Source organism: Meles meles, chromosome 18, assembly GCF_922984935.1.
Source record: "Meles meles chromosome 18, mMelMel3.1 paternal haplotype, whole genome shotgun sequence".
Classification (NCBI taxonomy): Eukaryota; Metazoa; Chordata; class Mammalia; order Carnivora; family Mustelidae; genus Meles; species Meles meles.
Window position 1 is genome coordinate 750,687 of NC_060083.1, and position 16,015 is coordinate 766,701.

The following is a 16,015-nucleotide window of genomic DNA, read 5'->3' on the forward strand; positions in this document are numbered from 1 at the left end:
ACCAAGGAGTAGCTCAGTGTGTACACCATTCCTCTGTGCACAGGAGGGCTCTGCAGGATGGAGTCTTGGCCATGGGCTCCTCCCTCCCCCCCTTTCTTTTTTCTAACAGCTTCGAGATATAATTCACACGCCACATGGTTCACCTATAAAAGTGTGTCTGATGCAGTAGGGTCTGATACGTTCACGGGCATGCACGCCCTGTGACCAAGGCGTCCCTGGCTTCCTTGAACCTTCTGCCATTAGGCGGGGACCACCCTTATGGTAGCTGCCTCCAGCACTCAACTCTCCATCTTTGAGAGATGGCTCTCAAACCTGCCCCGTGTGCCCGCTGGGCGCAGCTGCTCTGCCCTCCTCCCCAGCGTACTTTCCCCCCCTTTGTCCCCAACAGTGTAGCCCTGCGGGGTTCATGTCTTCTCCTTCATCTGCACTCATTCCCCGGTGTCGTCCTCTGGAACTGTCCTCCAACACTGTCTAGGTGCCCCGACGCCCTAACTGAAGTTGTCAGTCCTGATCTCTGCAGTGCACCCCCACCCACGCCCCCACTGAGTCCCTGGCGATGCCCGATGGACACCTGAGACCAACAGTACAAAGCTGAGGTGTCTGGCCATTCGGCCTCTACCTGTTCTGCTCACAGTGTTCCTCATTCAGCCAGTGGCATCTCTAGCCTCCCCCTCGGGCAGGGAGGAAACCTCAGAGGTACTCACAGGATCCCTGTAAATCTTAGTGGCTGTGCCTGCAAAAGGTACCAACATCCCACGACGGCCCTCCAGCTCTGCCTCTGGCCCGGGCCAGGCCCCTGGTGTCGCTCACCTGGACCACCATGCTGGGGCTTTCATGCCAGTCTCCTGCCTCGGCCCTCACCCCCTGCCTTCTATCCACCTTAAGCCGCCAGAGTCGTCCTGGGAAGACCAAGGTCAAATTCCACCCCTTCTCTGCCACAACGCTCCCACCGCAACACCCTCACTGGCTGTCAAGGTCGAGTCTTCACCCTGACCTCTGACCTCACCTCCCATCTTCCCCTCTCACTGCACTCTGGTCACCCCGGTCTCCCTGCTTCTCCGTCACATCAGGGCCCTCCTGCTACCCCCCAGGGGTCCCTCCAACACCTCCTGCAGCTCTTGGCTGGACGCCCCCACCGTGTCCCTTCCCAGTGTCGCCTTCCCCAGGCCCTACTCAGGGCTGCACACACAGCCCCTCCCACAGCGCTCATCACCACCTGACCAGTTACAGCTCTTCCTTAACTTCCTTGTTGACAATCCCCCCCACCCCGTACGCCAACTCCCCAAGGACAGGGTTTTTCGGTCTCCTTCTTACCTGCATCCCCAGTGCTCGGCCCATGAATGAACAAACAAACCAGGGCACGCTGGCTACAGCACCTGCGGGACAGAGGCCAGGCTGGCTGAGGAATCCAGGTGGGAGCCCCAGACAAGGACACGGCCTGGGCGATCGCTACGGGCATGTCTAGAGATGGGCACCATGGAGGCCTCGGTGTCTGAGTGATGGAGACCTGACTGGGTCTCTGGCTTGGCCTTCAGCCCCGCTCACACTCCTGGAAGGCCCAGGCTCTGGGGTCAGCTCAGTTAAGCCCCTGCCTTCACCTATCAGTAACTGAGGATCTGTCTTCAGCTGCTCTGAGCCCTGTATGTCCTGATCCTTGATCTTTGGGGAGAGGAGGGAAGAGGACCCGAGGCCTCAGGTCTCAGAGCTCCTGCCCCTGAGTTCACAACCCCCAATGCCCCGATACCCACTGTCTGACGAGCAACAACCCGTACCACTTATGATGCCGATTCTCAAAAGTGGACTGGTCACTGGCTAGATGGTGGGTGTCTGGCCTTGGGGCCAAATGTCCACACTGGAGCAATGAGCTGCACCCAGAGAAGGCAGCGGTCACAAGAGCACGGCCTTCTCTCCAAGGACAGAAACTGGGAGGAGAGGCCAGGGCTGGGGAGGCGTCCCAGGTACGAGCCACGCACGTGGCCCCTCTAGCCACTTGTGCTACCCAGCAGCTCCGTCGAGTCTTGCTCCCTCACGGAGGAGACAGGGCCTGGCTTCCATCCTACAGATGAGAACACTGAGGCCCAGAGAGGATAAAGGGATTTCCCGAGGCCACGCGGCCAGTTGCTGGCAAAGCTAGGACTCAGAGCCATGACTGACCCGCCCTCTGCTTGCTACCCCAGCCCCCTGGCGTGCAGCTTCACAAGGCCCTGGTGAAGTTCCCTGAAGACACCCCCACTTTTTCCTGCCTTCTGAGCTGGCCGCTCGTTTCTCCCCAATGCATTATTCACGTTCCCGAGAGCTGGCCAGCTCTGGTTACACCGACCACAGCCCTGGACACCTGCTCTGTCCAGTCCCCTCCTCCATTGCCCAGGTCCTCCTGGGTCCAAGGTTCCCGAGGGAATTGGGTGGGCTTTGAACCTCCTACGCTGGCTCAGGAGAGGTGGCTCCCCTCTGGAGCAGGACACGTGAGCTAGGTGGCTTCCCTGCTCTGGGACTCAGAGTCTCCCTCTGTGGAGTGGCAGTGGTCCAAGCATTCCCTTCGGTGGGCTGAGGCGGCTGAACCATAGGGAGGGCTTGACCCGTCAGCTTGCTCGTCCTCCTGGCGACTCTAAGGCCAAGGTGGTCGCCCCCAGCACGGCCTGCGCCAGCCCTCCCCTGCGGGTAAACAACACCCACGCACTTTCCACCGCAGCTGGGGTGAAACCCAAGGCGGCTCTGGAGGAGATGAATTATGGATCCGCCCTCCCGGAATCTGGTCACAGCCAGAAGCAGCTTGGCTGTCCCTTCCAGGGCCACCCGGGCCAGTGCCCGCTGCTCCCAGCCCGAGGAGGCCGCGTGTCGAGCGGCAGGCAGGGGACACAGCGTGTCCCTTCGTCTCCAAGTCCCAGAGCGTGTGACACGGGGCGCAGCCCGGTGGGGAGCCGGCAGCCACCATGGCAAAGGAGGAGGAGGATGAGAAGAAAGCTAAGAAAGGGAAAAAGGGGAAGAAGGCCCCGGAGCCCGAGAAGCCCAAACGGAGCCTGAAGGGGACGTCGCGGCTGTTCATGGGCTTCCGCGACCGCACGCCCAAGATCTCCAAGAAGGGCCAGTTCCGGAGCGCGTCGGCCTTCTTCTGGGGCCTGCACACCGGCCCGCGGAAGACCAGACGCAAGAAGAAGGCGCGCACCGTGCTCCAGTCCACGTCGAAGCTCATGACGCAGATGCGCCTGGGCAAGCAGAAGCGGGCGATGAGGGGCAAGAAGCCGTCCTTCATGGTCATCCGCTTCCCCGGCCGGCGCGGCTACGGCCGCCTGCGGCCGCGCGCCCGCTCGCTCAGCAAGGCGTCCTCGGCCATCAACTGGCTCACCAAGAAGTTCCTCATCAAGAAGGCCCAGGAGGCCGGCAGCGAGCAGGCCGCGCTGGACGCCTGGCTCAGCCGCTCCGACTCCCGCGCGGGCTCCCGCAAGCTGCCCTTCCCGTCGGGCGCCGAGATCCTGCGGCACGGAGGCCGCCTCCGCAGCTTCCCCCGCAGCCGCAGCATCTACGCGTCGGGCGAGCCGGCGGGCTTCCTGCCCTTCGAGGACGAGGCCCCGTTCCGGCCCTCGGGCTCCCGCCGGTCGCTGTACGGGCTCGAGGGCTTCCAGGACCTGGGCGAGTACTACGACTACCACCGCGAGGGCGACGACTACTACGACCGGCAGTCGCTCTCCCGGTACGCGGAGGAGGAGCCTTACGCGGGCCACGGCGGCCACGGCCCCTACGGCCCCCACGGCCCCCACGGCCCCCACGGCCCGGCCTGGCCGCCCTGCGGAGACCACCCCCACGGGTACCCGCCCGAGGACCCCTGCGACTACCACCGCCGGGACTATTACGGCCCCTACTACCCCACGTACGGCTACGGCTACGGCTACGACGACTGCGAGCCCCCGTATGCGCCCCCGGGGGGGTACGCGTCCCCCTGCAGCTACTTCGACGCGTACGAAGGCGAGCCGCACCCGCACGGCTCCCACCCGGACCCCTACGCCCCTTATGAGGCGCCCTACCTGCCCTACGACCTCCCGCACGACCTGCCCTACGACCTCCCGCACGACCTGCCCTACGACCTCCCGTACGACCTCCCGCACGACGTACCCTATTTTGACCCCTACGCCGCCCCCTACGCCGCCGGCAGCTATGGCGGCGCGGCCGCGGCTCTCTTCCCGCCGGAAGCGCCCGGTCGTCGCCCAGAGGCGCCGGCCTCCGCCTGCCCGTGGGCGCCGCCGCCCATCCTGTCGCCCCGCAACCCGTACGCCCACCCCATGGATGACATCGCGGAGCTGGAGGAGCCGGAGGAGGCGGGCGGCGAGCGGCCGAGCACGTCCCTCCGCCTGCCCAGCGCGGCCTTCTTCGAGCAGCAGGGCATGGACACGCCCGCCAGGTCCAGGCTGTCCCTCATCCGCCGGTTCCGCCTCTTCCCGCGGCCCCAGGTGAAGCTGTTCGGGAAGGAGAAGCTGGACGTGTCCCTGCCCCCGTCCCTGGACATCCCCCTGCCCTTGGGGGACGAGGACGAGGACGAGGAGGAGCTGCCGCCGCCGGCCCGGGTGCCCTACGCGCCCCCCTGCTGGGGCTTCCTGGCGCCGCGTCAGCGCAACCTGCGGCGCGCCCTGTCCGCCTTCGCCTTCGGCGCCCACCGCGGCCCGCGCCTCGGCCCCGAGTTCGGCCGCCCCCCGCCCCGCCCGGCCACCTCGCTGGCGAGGTTCCTCAAAACGACGCTGTCGGAGAAGCAGCCCGGCCCGCGGCTCAGGAGCAGCCAGAAGGCGCGGGCGGGCGGCGCGGCGGTGCGGGAGGCGGCCTACAAGCGCTTCGGCTACAAGCTGGCCGGCATGGACGCGGAGCGGCCCGGCACGCCCGTCGTGCTGCGGAGGGCCGGGGCGCGCGCCCGCAACAACGACAACTCGCGCCGCCCGCCCGCACCCGCGCCCCCGCCCGCGTCCCGGCCGCCCGCGCACTGGAGCGCGCGCCTCTCCCCGCCCGCGGCCCGGCGGCCCCCCAGCCCCGGCCCCGCGGCCCCGCCCGCCCCGGCCCTCGCCGGCCTGCCCCGTCTCGCGTCGCCCTACGGCTCCCTCCGCCGCCACCCGCCGCCCTGGGCCGCCCCGGCTCACGTGCCCCTCGCGCCGCCCGCCGGCTGCTGGGCCTTCATGGAGCGCGCGAGCCCGGAGGGGCCCCCCGAGCCGCTGGCGTACCCGCGCCCCCGGCCCTCCTTCAGAGGCTCCCGCCGGCTACCGGCGGCCTTCGGCCCTCCCTGGACCCCGCTGCCCTCGCCCCAGCCCTCGCTGAGGAGCCTGCCGGGCCCGGGCTACCGCTCGCCCGTGGGGGGCCTGTCCCCTCAGCCATCCCTCCGCGCCCGGCCCTTCCAGCCTCCCTTCTCGCTCCCACCCCGCCGGCCCCGCTCGCTTGGCTCTGGGCGCCTGGGGCCACCGCGCTCGCCGGTGCTGGGCTCCCCGAGGCCGCCGTCACCGCCCCCTCTGTTGGGCCACAGCTCGCGGTGCCGGTCCCTCAACCTGGCCTCGCACCTGCCGCACACGTGGCGCCGGCTCAGTGCGCCCCCGACCAGGGCCGTGAAGCCGTGCGTGCGCCAGCCCTTTCCGGGGCCTCCCAGTGCTGGCCCCTGGCCGGTGGCTGCAGCTGCCCCTGAGAACCAGCGGGAGCCTGAGGACTCAGAGACACCCTGGACGGTGCCCCCGTTGGCCCCCAGCTGGGACGTGGACATGCCTCCGGCCCAGCGTCCACCCTCACCCTGGCCAGGAGGTGCGGGCAGCCTCCGCGGTTTTTCCAGGCCACCCCCTGTGCGGGAAAACCCCTTCCTCCAGCACGTGGGTCCTGTGTGGCCCCCTGCTTCCCAGCCTGAGGACCCAGCCTTGGACGTGACCAATGTCTTCCTGGGTAGACACCATGACCCAGGGCCTGGACAGTTGCTAAAGTCAGCCAGCCCGATCCCTGAGAAGCCAGAAGAAGAGGCCGCGCTGGGGGAGCCTCGGCCACCTGCAGAGCCGGAGCCCTCCAGCCCGACACCCCCCAAGGATTCCCTGCCAGAGCGGAAGGCATTAAGTCTCAGCCTCTCCCACCCGCTGGCCACATGCAATAAGATGAGAGCCACGGGGCCACCATGGCGCCGCTGGGGGACACTGCCCAGCGCCCCACCCCCCTTGTCACCCTCTGGGGCCCCAGCGCCCCTGCCCAAGGCGGGTGAGCGGCGCCAGGCAGGCCCTGGGCGCTTTGCAGTGGTCATGCCCCAGGTACAAAAACTCAGTGCTTTCCAGCGAGTTCGTCCTGCCGCCCTGCAGCCCCCTGTACAGGTGACCCAGGACCCAGAGTCCCGCCCCAAGCCAAGAGCCTGGAGTTTGCTCTGGTCCTGTTTCTGGCTGCCGGCAGAGGCCCATCGACCCTGGCCACGAGTGCTCACCAGCCCCCAGTCCTGCCGGCTGGGCCCTGGAGCCAACTGCCTGCCCCATGGGGGCCCCTGGGAAGAAGTTGGCCCCAAAAGCTGGTGGAACAAGGTATGAAGGCATAGGTCAGAAGGAGGGTTTGGGGGTTCTGTCCTGGGAAATAGGACAGGAGACAGCCTCACGAACCTGGTGAGCTGCTTCCTGTTTGGGCCTCTGTCTTCCCACCTGTAACCTGAGGAGAACAGCCTCTGGGCTTCCAGAGCTTTTGGAAGATTGAACACGAAGGATGCCCAGCACAGGCGGGCACAGTACAGGGACTCTGGAAACTCCTCCCAGTCACTTTAGGGAAGGGATCTTGGCCCAGCCTGTGCTCTGGGCAGCCCTGTCCTGGGCCAGTCTGGATGGCGTGTCTGCCCCCAGCAGCCCCTCAGAGATCTTGTCTGAGCACAGAACTTCAGGACATGCCTGTCCCCCCCGTCCCAATCTCACATCCATGTTTACACTGTTTCTGTTGCCGCCTGCTGACCCTCCCCTGGGCTGGAGTCTTCCTCTTTCGACTTCCTGCTTAAGGGGAGTTCCTTGGGCTGCAGAATTCTGAACTGTCCAAGGGTGAGAGGCTCAGGATCCAAACCTCCCGTGTCCTCATGGTATGAGGAGGAAACTGAGGCCCAGAAGGCCACACAGTGGATGAGTCTGCCTGGGCCCCCTGTGGGGTGCAAGGCAGGTGCTTGTCTGCAGGGTGCCAAGCTCATGCCTGGCTACCACGCGCATGGCGGAACGCGAGCCCGATGCTGGGTGGCCCTCGGTGGAGGGGGGTGGTCACCGGAGACTCCCCCGGGACGCCTGGGGTGGGCGGGGCACGCAGGGCGGCCGGTGTTTCTCAGCCTCTGCACACGGTGCCCCGGGGAGCGGGCGGCCAGCCGGCCCGGCAATGGCGACTGGGGCGGCCTGGCTGCTGGGAGGGCCCTGGCCCCGGCGCCGGGTGCCCCGTGCCGTGTGGGCCGCAGCCTTGTGGGAGCGGGGCGCGGGGCGCCCAGGGGTGAGGGGCAAGGATGCCTGGGCCCTCCTCACCCTGGAATACGTGAGTGGCTGAATTATTCAGGGTTTGTGGCCACTGGCGCACATGGCCAGACGGGTGGGCGGGAGGCCAGGGCCTGCAGGGTGAGACTCTCTGTGCCCTACTTAACAGCCTGGGGATAGGCCTGCAGCACGCAGGGCTCCCTCCTGGTGTCCCCTTCCCTTGCCCGCTCAGAGGAGGGTGCAGGGAGGCTGGGAAGGCGGGACGCACACACGCTCTCGCAGTCGTGTGGGTCACAGGCAGGCCTTTGGGCCTGGGACACGTTCTTAGGTGTACTGCGGCCAGGCTCTGAGCAAACGGGGTATCCTTGGTGTCACGAGTGTGCACACGGATGGGCGCGGTGGAGATCCCACAGCCCATGGTGGGGGCGGTGCATAGGACCTTTGTCTTGAGACCCCTGCCGGCTGTGATCAAGAGAGCCTCAGCCCCCCATGCCCTTGAGAGTGGGTCAGACAGACCCTGAGAGCGTGTGCCTCTTAGCCAGGCAGCCTAGGCCCGCGTGCGTGTCCCCAGGCATGTTGCAAGACCATGTGTGGTCATGTGTGGGTGAGAGTTACGTGAGCTGTGAATGCCTTTGCATATGGGTCTGAGCGCAGGGGTGGATGTGTTTGCCCTGGGCTCGAAGCGGAGGTGTGGTGCGGAGGGGCACAGTCTCAGGGTCTGCCCTCCACCAGGACGTGGGTGTTCGTTAGATGGTCACATAAGCAAAGATGTGGGGTCCACCCAGGGCAAGGATGTCGACGCTGGGACAGCAGGAGGTTGGGAGGATTTCAAGCTGTCAGAGGGAACAGTATGTGTGTGTGCTCAGCCCCAGGTCAAGGACGCAGGAGCACCTGTCACAGACATGGGCACAGGGCAGGCCTGTGTCCCTAGGGGTTGCAGGCAGCCTCCATGGGCCACAGTATTCCACAGCAGGGAGGCCCCAGGACCCGGTCTGGCTTTGGCCTTGGGGTTCTCTCCTCCCCAGCAGGAGCAGGTCCCAGGCGTGCGCAGGACAGGCGGCCGCGCACGGGTGCCCTCCATCTGGGCCGACCGCAGACTCTCTCCGACAGATGCACTCCATCCGCAGCCTGCCCCCCACAGGGTTCCGCGAGCAGTGCCGGGACGACGGCGTGGAGGACATGACGCAGCTGGAGTGAGTGGAGTGTGGGGGTGGAGGGGTAGCAAGGGGTCACCATGGGGTGGCCCACTCCCGGCCAGGGCGCCTCCTCCTGCGAAGGGGGCCTCTCACCTCCCGGAATGTTTCCAGAGCCTCCATGTCCTCCCCTGTGAAGTGGGGTCATGCGACGGCACAAAGCCAGTGTGCGCTTGTCAGAGCTGTGAGTCTCGCAGGCCTGAGGTCAAATCCCAGGCCCACCACCTCCTGGCTGGGAGACCTTGGGCAGATCGGTTTGCATCTCTGCGCCTCAGTTTCTCATCTGCAAGACGGGGGCGGGTGGCTGCTACCGTGAGGGTGCCGGCACCTCGGAGGGGCCCAGAATGGTAGGGTTGGTGTCATTAGCTGGTGGCAATGCCTCAGCCCTCACGTCCGCTTCCCCAGAGGGTCCCCCACCCAGGGACGCAGAGACAGCGATTAGTAGAGACATGGAGAAACCAAGGCACGGAGAAGTCAGGGACCTTGCCCGAGGCCTCACACCGGGTTGGTGTCAGAGACGGGACTCGAGCTCAGGCCTTTCGGACCAAGGCCCTGCCGTGAGGGGGAAGGTGGGCCCTGATGTCCCCTCTTCACGCCCTCCCAGAGACCTCCAGGAGACCACCGTGCTGTCCAACCTCAAGACAAGATTTGAACAGAACCTCATTTATGTAAGTCCCAGGGCTGCCCTTCCCTGGGCTCCGATCAGAAGGGCGGTTGCCTCTTGGGACCACAGTGGGAAGCTCAGATTTCTCCTGCTGAGCTCCCAATGTGGGGTTTCTACCATTTGAGTAAACATGCTAGAATCTGGGGTTCTAGATGGTGGATGTCACCCACAAGGGCTCTGGCCACCTCAGAATGCCCTGGGCTCCTGACTCCCTCCCCACTCCAAGCAGGAGAGGTTTGACCTCACCTCGAGGCAGAAGTTTCTGGGGCCTAGTCCTGACTTTGCATAAATGGGGTACACAACCGCTGACGTGGCCACCTTTGCAGATTTCTTGGCTGTGGGGTTTGGCTCACTTTAGCCTTCCCCGAGCCTCAGCCTGGTACAGTGCCTGAAATCCTTCAGCCAGAGTAGAGGACCCCTCGAGCTGTCAGAGGGTCCCGGGCGTGAACACGGAGGCTAGGTGGCCAGCGCCTGGCTCCGTGGAAACAGGCTCCCGGAAGCAGGGGAGGAGGTCTGTGCGGAGGCATAGCATTAAGGCCACCGTCTGCCCAGCAGACCTACATCGGCAGCATCCTGGTGTCGGTGAACCCATACCGAATGTTTGGAATTTATGGGCCTGAGCACGTGCGGCAGTACAGTGGGCGGGGCCTGGGAGAAAATCCCCCGTGAGTGTCTCTGGGGCTGGGGCAGCGGGGGTGGGGCGGTGCTGTCTTGGGGTCTCCTGGGTCCGTCTGCCTGAGCTCGCCCAGTGCCTGCCCGCGCCCAAGCCATGTGTAGGGCCAGCTTACCTGTTCGGCCCACTGATCTCTCCCCGAGTCTGGCCACGGTCCTCTCTAGGTGAGAGGCCACTGTGGCCCCGACCAGAATGGGCGCAGGGAGCATTTCCCCAGGATGAAGGGTAGAGCAGACCTGACTGCTTGGGTGGACGGAGATGCTCTCCAGCTGACCCCCGAGGGGTTTGAGAGGCAAGGTCCTGTCTCAGGGATGCCTGCGGCCCGTCTCTCCAGGCACCTCTTTGCAATTGCAAACCTTGCTTTCGCCAAAATGCTTGATGCCAAACAGAACCAGTGCATAATCATCAGGTGCGTCAGGCTGGGGACCTTTGTGTCCGTGGGGGCGGGTGGGGGTGGGGACGTGCGGGAGGAATCTCAGATGACAGGGCTGCATCAGGCCAGACCTGCCGTGGGAGCGGGGCTAAATCACTTGGCATCTCTGCCATCTGGGATCCCATCTGGGATGGGCCGGCCTGCCCACGTCCTCTTACGTCATAGGAGGTCAAAGAAGGGTAAGGGGAGGGGAGCTTAGAAGAGGCTGTGACCCTGTGGATGCTCACTCGGCTCCTTTTCCCCGTCAGCGGAGAGAGCGGTTCTGGGAAGACCGAGTCTACCAAGTTGATCCTGCGCTACCTGGCTGCCGTGAACCAGAAACGAGGCATCACGCAGCAGGTGAGTCTGTCTGTTGCGTGATCTGCCTGATTCCCCAGGACTCCCGAGCTTAGTGCTCCCCCGAGACAGGCTCCGAGGCCCCACTTGGAGGATGGGGAGGTTGAGGCAGGGTTGCCCTGGGAGGGCTCCTAGGACTCTGGCTTTTCTGCCACCACCCTCCCCACCCAGGGCACGACTGCAGGGGAGTCCCTTCTGCCCGTGCTCCAGAGCAGCTCTGGTTCCTGCCCTGCCGGGCCTGGCCAGAGCAGAAGCCCCATTTCTCCTGCCTGGCCTCATCTTCCTAGTGGTGTAAGAGACAGGACAGGCCTAGGCAAGGGGATGGGCTGCAGAAGGTGCTGGGGCACTGAGGACATGGAATCTGGGAGATGCTGGCTTGGAGCATTGTGGAGCGTGCTAGGTCCTCCAAATCTGAGCGTGTTAGGTCCTCAGGAAAACTTCCCCGAGGACATACTGTGTGCCAGGCCTGGGCTAGGTAGGAGATGAGGAAGCAGGCAGCAGCGATGCGAACAAATATTCCCACGCTCATGGGAATTTTCGCTACTGTAGAAGGAAAGAAATACACAAGGAAATTACATCTATGTGAAAGGATGGGAAGTTGTGGACAAAAAAAAAAAAAAACGCAACAAAAAATGGAGGAGGTTGGGGAATTTGGGGGTTTGTCATTCGAAGCATGGTGGTCAGTGAAGGCTCTACTGAGAAGGCAGGGGAGCGGGCCCTAAAGACATCTGGGGAAAGAGCAAGCAGGTGGAGGAAAGGGCAAGTGCAAAGGCCCTGCGGTGCAAGGAGGTCTGGTGTGTCCAGGGGATGGCAAAGCGGCCTGGGGGAGCCCGGGTGAGGGAGGACAGTGGCTTTGACCCGGGAGGTAGTGACGGAGGTGGTGAGCACAGCTGGACCCGGGAGCAGTTTAAAGATCAGCCGGTGACTTGCTGAGGGACCAGATTCGGGGTGTGAGACAGGGGATCGATCGGTCCAAGGGCAAGCCCAGGCATCTGGCCCGAGCCATAGGCAGCGGAGAAAAAACAGGTGGGAGTCTGCCTGGCGTCCCTACAGCGATGGTGGGAAGGTGGTTGATACGCCGCCAGCCTGGAGCTCAGGGAAGCTGAGGCTGGAGGCGAAGGCCCAGCAACTCGGGCTTCAGAACCTTCCATTGCCCCAGGCGGGACTTTCAAAACCTCTAAGTGTGGGTTTCTGGAAGGACTGGCTAGGTGGGCAGGGCAACGTGGGCTTTGAGCACCCCTACGTCTAGCGTGATAACGGAATCACCCCAGGGCAGCCCCGCAGCCCTGGGAGGCAGGTGCGTTTGTGTCCATTTGCAGACTGGGAATCTGAGGTCTGGGAAGGGAGAGCACTTACCCAGAGTCCCAAAGTGTGGGGGTGGAGGAGCTGGGATTTGAAGCTCAAGGCCGAGAGCTGTCTCGGCAGGGGTCGGGGAGGACGATGAGAGTGGTGGGATGTGGCTGGGTCGGGGAGCTTCTGTGCCTTCCATAGACGTGAGGATGGGCCTGCAGCTGTGATGTTGTTGGCTCACTTCCTAGCTGCTGCTGGCCCGGCTCACGTAATCTGACAGTCCTTACCTAGGGTCAGTTTCAGGTTCGGCTGGATCTAGGGTCTTAAACAGTGTTCCTTGTTTTGGCTCCATCCCCCTCTATGGGCATCATTCATTCTCAATCTCTCTCCCATTGATCAGCAAGATAGGGCCACAGTGTGACAGCCACACCTCCTAACGTGCCAGGAAAAGTCTCAGGGTTCTCTCTTGTTGGACTAGTTTGGGCCACGTGTCCTCTCTGGGCCCAGTTGTGCCTCAGTGGGCCGAGGCCTGGGCCAAAGTCCCTGCCACTGGGCTGGGAATGCGACATGCGTTCCCCAGGGGTGGAGGGTGGCTGGATGCTGCCCAGCCCAAACTACAGGCCATCACCCCATCTGCGGGTTGAGCTAGGGGGCCCCCCAGGACCGCACGTTCAGCCATCCAGCCCAGCAGTCCTCTTCCCAGCCCCTGGCTGGGTGCTAGGGACAGAGGAGCGGCTGGCTCCCACTCAGACACCCTCAAGGGGATTCCAGACTGGGGGATAGTGTGGGCCAACACCCAGGCAGACGCCAAGTCACTGAGCAAGCCCAGGCCAGCTCACACTCTCATCTGGGCTGAGGTCTACTCCTTTGTGCGATGGACATGGTATTTCCTGACTAAACGGGACCATGACTGTGAACAGATGGAACGAACTGGTGCCTTCCCCCAAGTAACATTTCTGCAAAGAGCAGGCCTCCCAACTGCTTCTTTCCTGAGAATTCATCCCGAGGAAATGACTCAGCCTAAAACTGCTGTGTACACAGTTACCCACATGCTTGGCACGGTGTTGTGATCTCACTCGTGGGACTCTGCAGTCCCCAGGTTCTCCTGATCTGTGAAATGGGTGCGTCAGTACCTACCTCCAGGACGGTTCTCAGCCACATAATTAGGGCCACTAATCCTGTCATCCTGGCACGTGGTAGGGGCCGCTGGCTCTGCCTTGGGCAGCTCTGCAGTCCTAAAACGCTGGTCTTCGTGGCATTCATTCAGCACATATTTTTTGAGGGCCTCTGATGCTCCTGGTCTGGTGTAGATGCTGGGGACCCAGAGACGGTACGCAAAGATTCTTGCCTGTGGGGGCTGATGCTCTAGGGTGGGGGAGACACGATGCAAGGAAGTGAGGGCATTTGCCAGCGGTGCCGGGGGCTCCAGAGGGTGAGAACCCTGGTCCAGAGGCTGGCCTGGGCCCGGGTGGGTCAGGAGGGCTTTGCAGGGCGAGGGAGGAAAGAAGCGGAGATAGAGCCAATCAGGAGCTTGGCTGTGCAAGGCTTGGCTTTGAGCCCGAGCGCCCTGGAAGCCGTGAGGGGAAACGTGACCTAACAGTGTTCAAAGGACCCCTGGGGGGAGCAGGGCCAGGACCAGGAAGGAGGCTCCCCTGGGAGCCCGGGTGATTGACAGGCGGTGATGGCCTTGGGGACGGTGTAAAGAGGACATCCCCAGAGCTTTTTGGCAGGTAGACCCAGCAGACTCCCACACCCTGGGGCCACACTGCAGGCCCCGTGCCTAGACAGCTGGGGTCTCGGAGGTTCGTGGGTTTGCTCTCCCCTGGCACCCCCTGCCCAGCCCAGGGGCCCAAAGGGGTCAGTGGTCCTCCCATGCTCTAAGGCCCCTGGTGTCCGGGAGGGGAGAGGTTCAGTCCTTTAGGTGACCTGCTTCTGTTCTTGTCCCTCTCCCCTCCTTCTCCGTCCTGGGCGCTCCTGAAGATAAAGGTACTGCAGTGTGCCTGTGTGCGTGTGTGTGCGTGCGCGTGCACTCCTGTGCCACGGCAGGATGGGCAGGCAGGGGCATCCAGAGGCCTGGCTGGCTGGGGGCTGCTGTGGGAGGGGCCGGGGGCCGGGAGAGGGTAGCTGTGCTGAGTGTGGGGGCTGGCGGCATGAGGGGTGTTGGGGGACACTGGGGAGACCCAAGGATGCTACAGGGAGCCCACCGGCAGGTGCCCCTCACACAGGGGGTCCGGATCTGGGAAAACCTAGGGGTGGCCCTAGCTATGATCCCTACTCCGGGCCCCCAGAACAATTCCCATGTCTTCTGGGGTCCAGATCCTGGAGGCAACTCCCCTCTTGGAGTCCTTCGGTAACGCCAAAACCGTCAGGAACGACAACTCCAGCCGCTTCGGGAAGTTCGTGGAGGTCTTTCTGGAAGGGTGAGTGGGATGGTGGCAGGAGGGGCCCCCCAAGGCTTCGCGGTGCACCCCATGTCCTGGTGGGCCCTCAGAGCCCACGCTGGCCACCACCCTGCACAAGCTGACTGAGCTCCCCCTTTCCAGGGGCATGATTTCTGGTGCCATAACCTCCCAGTACCTGCTCGAGAAATCCAGGATTGTGTTTCAGGTGGGACAGGACCTCCCGGGGCCCTTGTGCGCTGGGAGGGGCTGGGGATAGGCAGATGCGCAGAGCCTGGCACCTGGTGGAGCTGGGGCAACGTTGAATTCGTGAACAAAGACATGTTTCTGGGTGAGCCTGTGATCTCCTCTCCTCTCTCACCCCCTACAGCCACACTGACACTTCCTTGTCCCTGAAGCACACCACCCATGATCCTGCTCAGGACCTTTGTACCTACGATTTCTTCTTTCTAAGCACTCCTCCCCACCAGACACCCATGTGACCCAACCCCTCATCTCCTCCAAGTCTCCCCTGGAATGGTACCTGCTTGGGGGAAGCTACCCCATTTACGATGCGGCCCCTCTCCACCCCTCCCTCAGAACTCCCACCCCCTCCCTGCTTTATTTCTCTCCAGAGCATTCTGTTCTTTCTGACATGTCTTATTTTCACTAGCGGTTGGCTGGGTGTCTGTCTCCACAGCCAGCAGGTGGGCTCCGGGATATCGAGGGCTTCTGTGTCCCTTGTTCCCCACTGGGTCTCAAGGGCCTATAAGAGGGCCTGGGGTGCAGTTAGGGCTTGGCCGCCCAGGCTAAGAAAACCGTCATGAGGGGCGCCTGGGTGGCTCAGTGGGTTAAAGCCTCTGCCTTCGGCTCAGGTCATGATTCCAGGGTCCTGGGATCGAGCCCCGCATCGGGCTGTCTGCTCCCTGGGGAGCCTGCTTCCTCCTCTCTCTCTGCCTGCCTCTCTGCCTACTTGTGATCTCTGTCTGTCAGATAAATAAATAAAATCTTTAAAAAAAAAACAACAAACCATCATGAGGCCTGGCGTGTGCACGTAGTACATAGTACACGTAGCCGGGTGTGCCCAGCGTGCACATGAGACCTTGGCCTCACTCCTCCAAACAAAATTAATTCCTGGCCAGAGCCCCCTTCCTACCGCGGTTCCAGGGCTTCTCTGCCCCCGCACCCACCCCCAATCAGAGCCAGGCTGGGGGCTCACTGCTCACAGGTGCCCGGTCTCACCTGTATCTGTATGGGCGGGCACACCTGGCCTCCTGTGTGTGTCTGGGGGTCACCTAGGTGGGTGGCTCCCTTCTCTGCCCCTGCCCACCCCTGCTACAGGCCAAAAACGAGAGGAACTACCACATCTTCTACGAGCTGCTGGCCGGGCTGCCCGCCCAGCTGCGACAGGCCTTCGGTCTGCAGGAGGCTGAGACTTACTACTACCTGAACCAGGTGAGCCCTGGCAGACATCTGAGGGCCCCCAGGCTTGGTACCCCTGCCCCATCACCCTGGGCAGGCTGAGAGAACCAGCTCATGGTGTCCTGATAGCCAGCGAAGGGGGTGGGGATGGGCGTGGGGAGGGCACAACTTTGGATTTCGTGTGTCTTATCACAACAAGGTGACA

The 16,015-nt window shown here is 63.5% G+C and overlaps 1 protein-coding gene across 1 annotated transcript in view; it reads left to right on the plus strand.

Moving 5' to 3' along the window:
• The first annotated feature begins 2,854 nt into the window (after window positions 1-2,854).
• MYO15A (myosin XVA) overlaps window positions 2,855-16,015 on the plus strand; it is a 49,403-nt gene continuing 36,242 nt past the window's right edge. Inside the window, exons 1-10 of the mRNA XM_045984143.1 lie at window positions 2,855-6,512; window positions 8,532-8,614; window positions 9,219-9,282; window positions 9,834-9,943; window positions 10,286-10,360; window positions 10,633-10,723; window positions 13,991-13,996; window positions 14,327-14,430; window positions 14,554-14,617; window positions 15,730-15,843. Of these exons, the coding sequence (XP_045840099.1) occupies window positions 2,931-6,512; window positions 8,532-8,614; window positions 9,219-9,282; window positions 9,834-9,943; window positions 10,286-10,360; window positions 10,633-10,723; window positions 13,991-13,996; window positions 14,327-14,430; window positions 14,554-14,617; window positions 15,730-15,843 (4,293 nt within the window). The 5' untranslated portion in view covers window positions 2,855-2,930. The remainder of the gene's footprint in view (window positions 6,513-8,531; window positions 8,615-9,218; window positions 9,283-9,833; window positions 9,944-10,285; window positions 10,361-10,632; window positions 10,724-13,990; window positions 13,997-14,326; window positions 14,431-14,553; window positions 14,618-15,729; window positions 15,844-16,015) is intronic.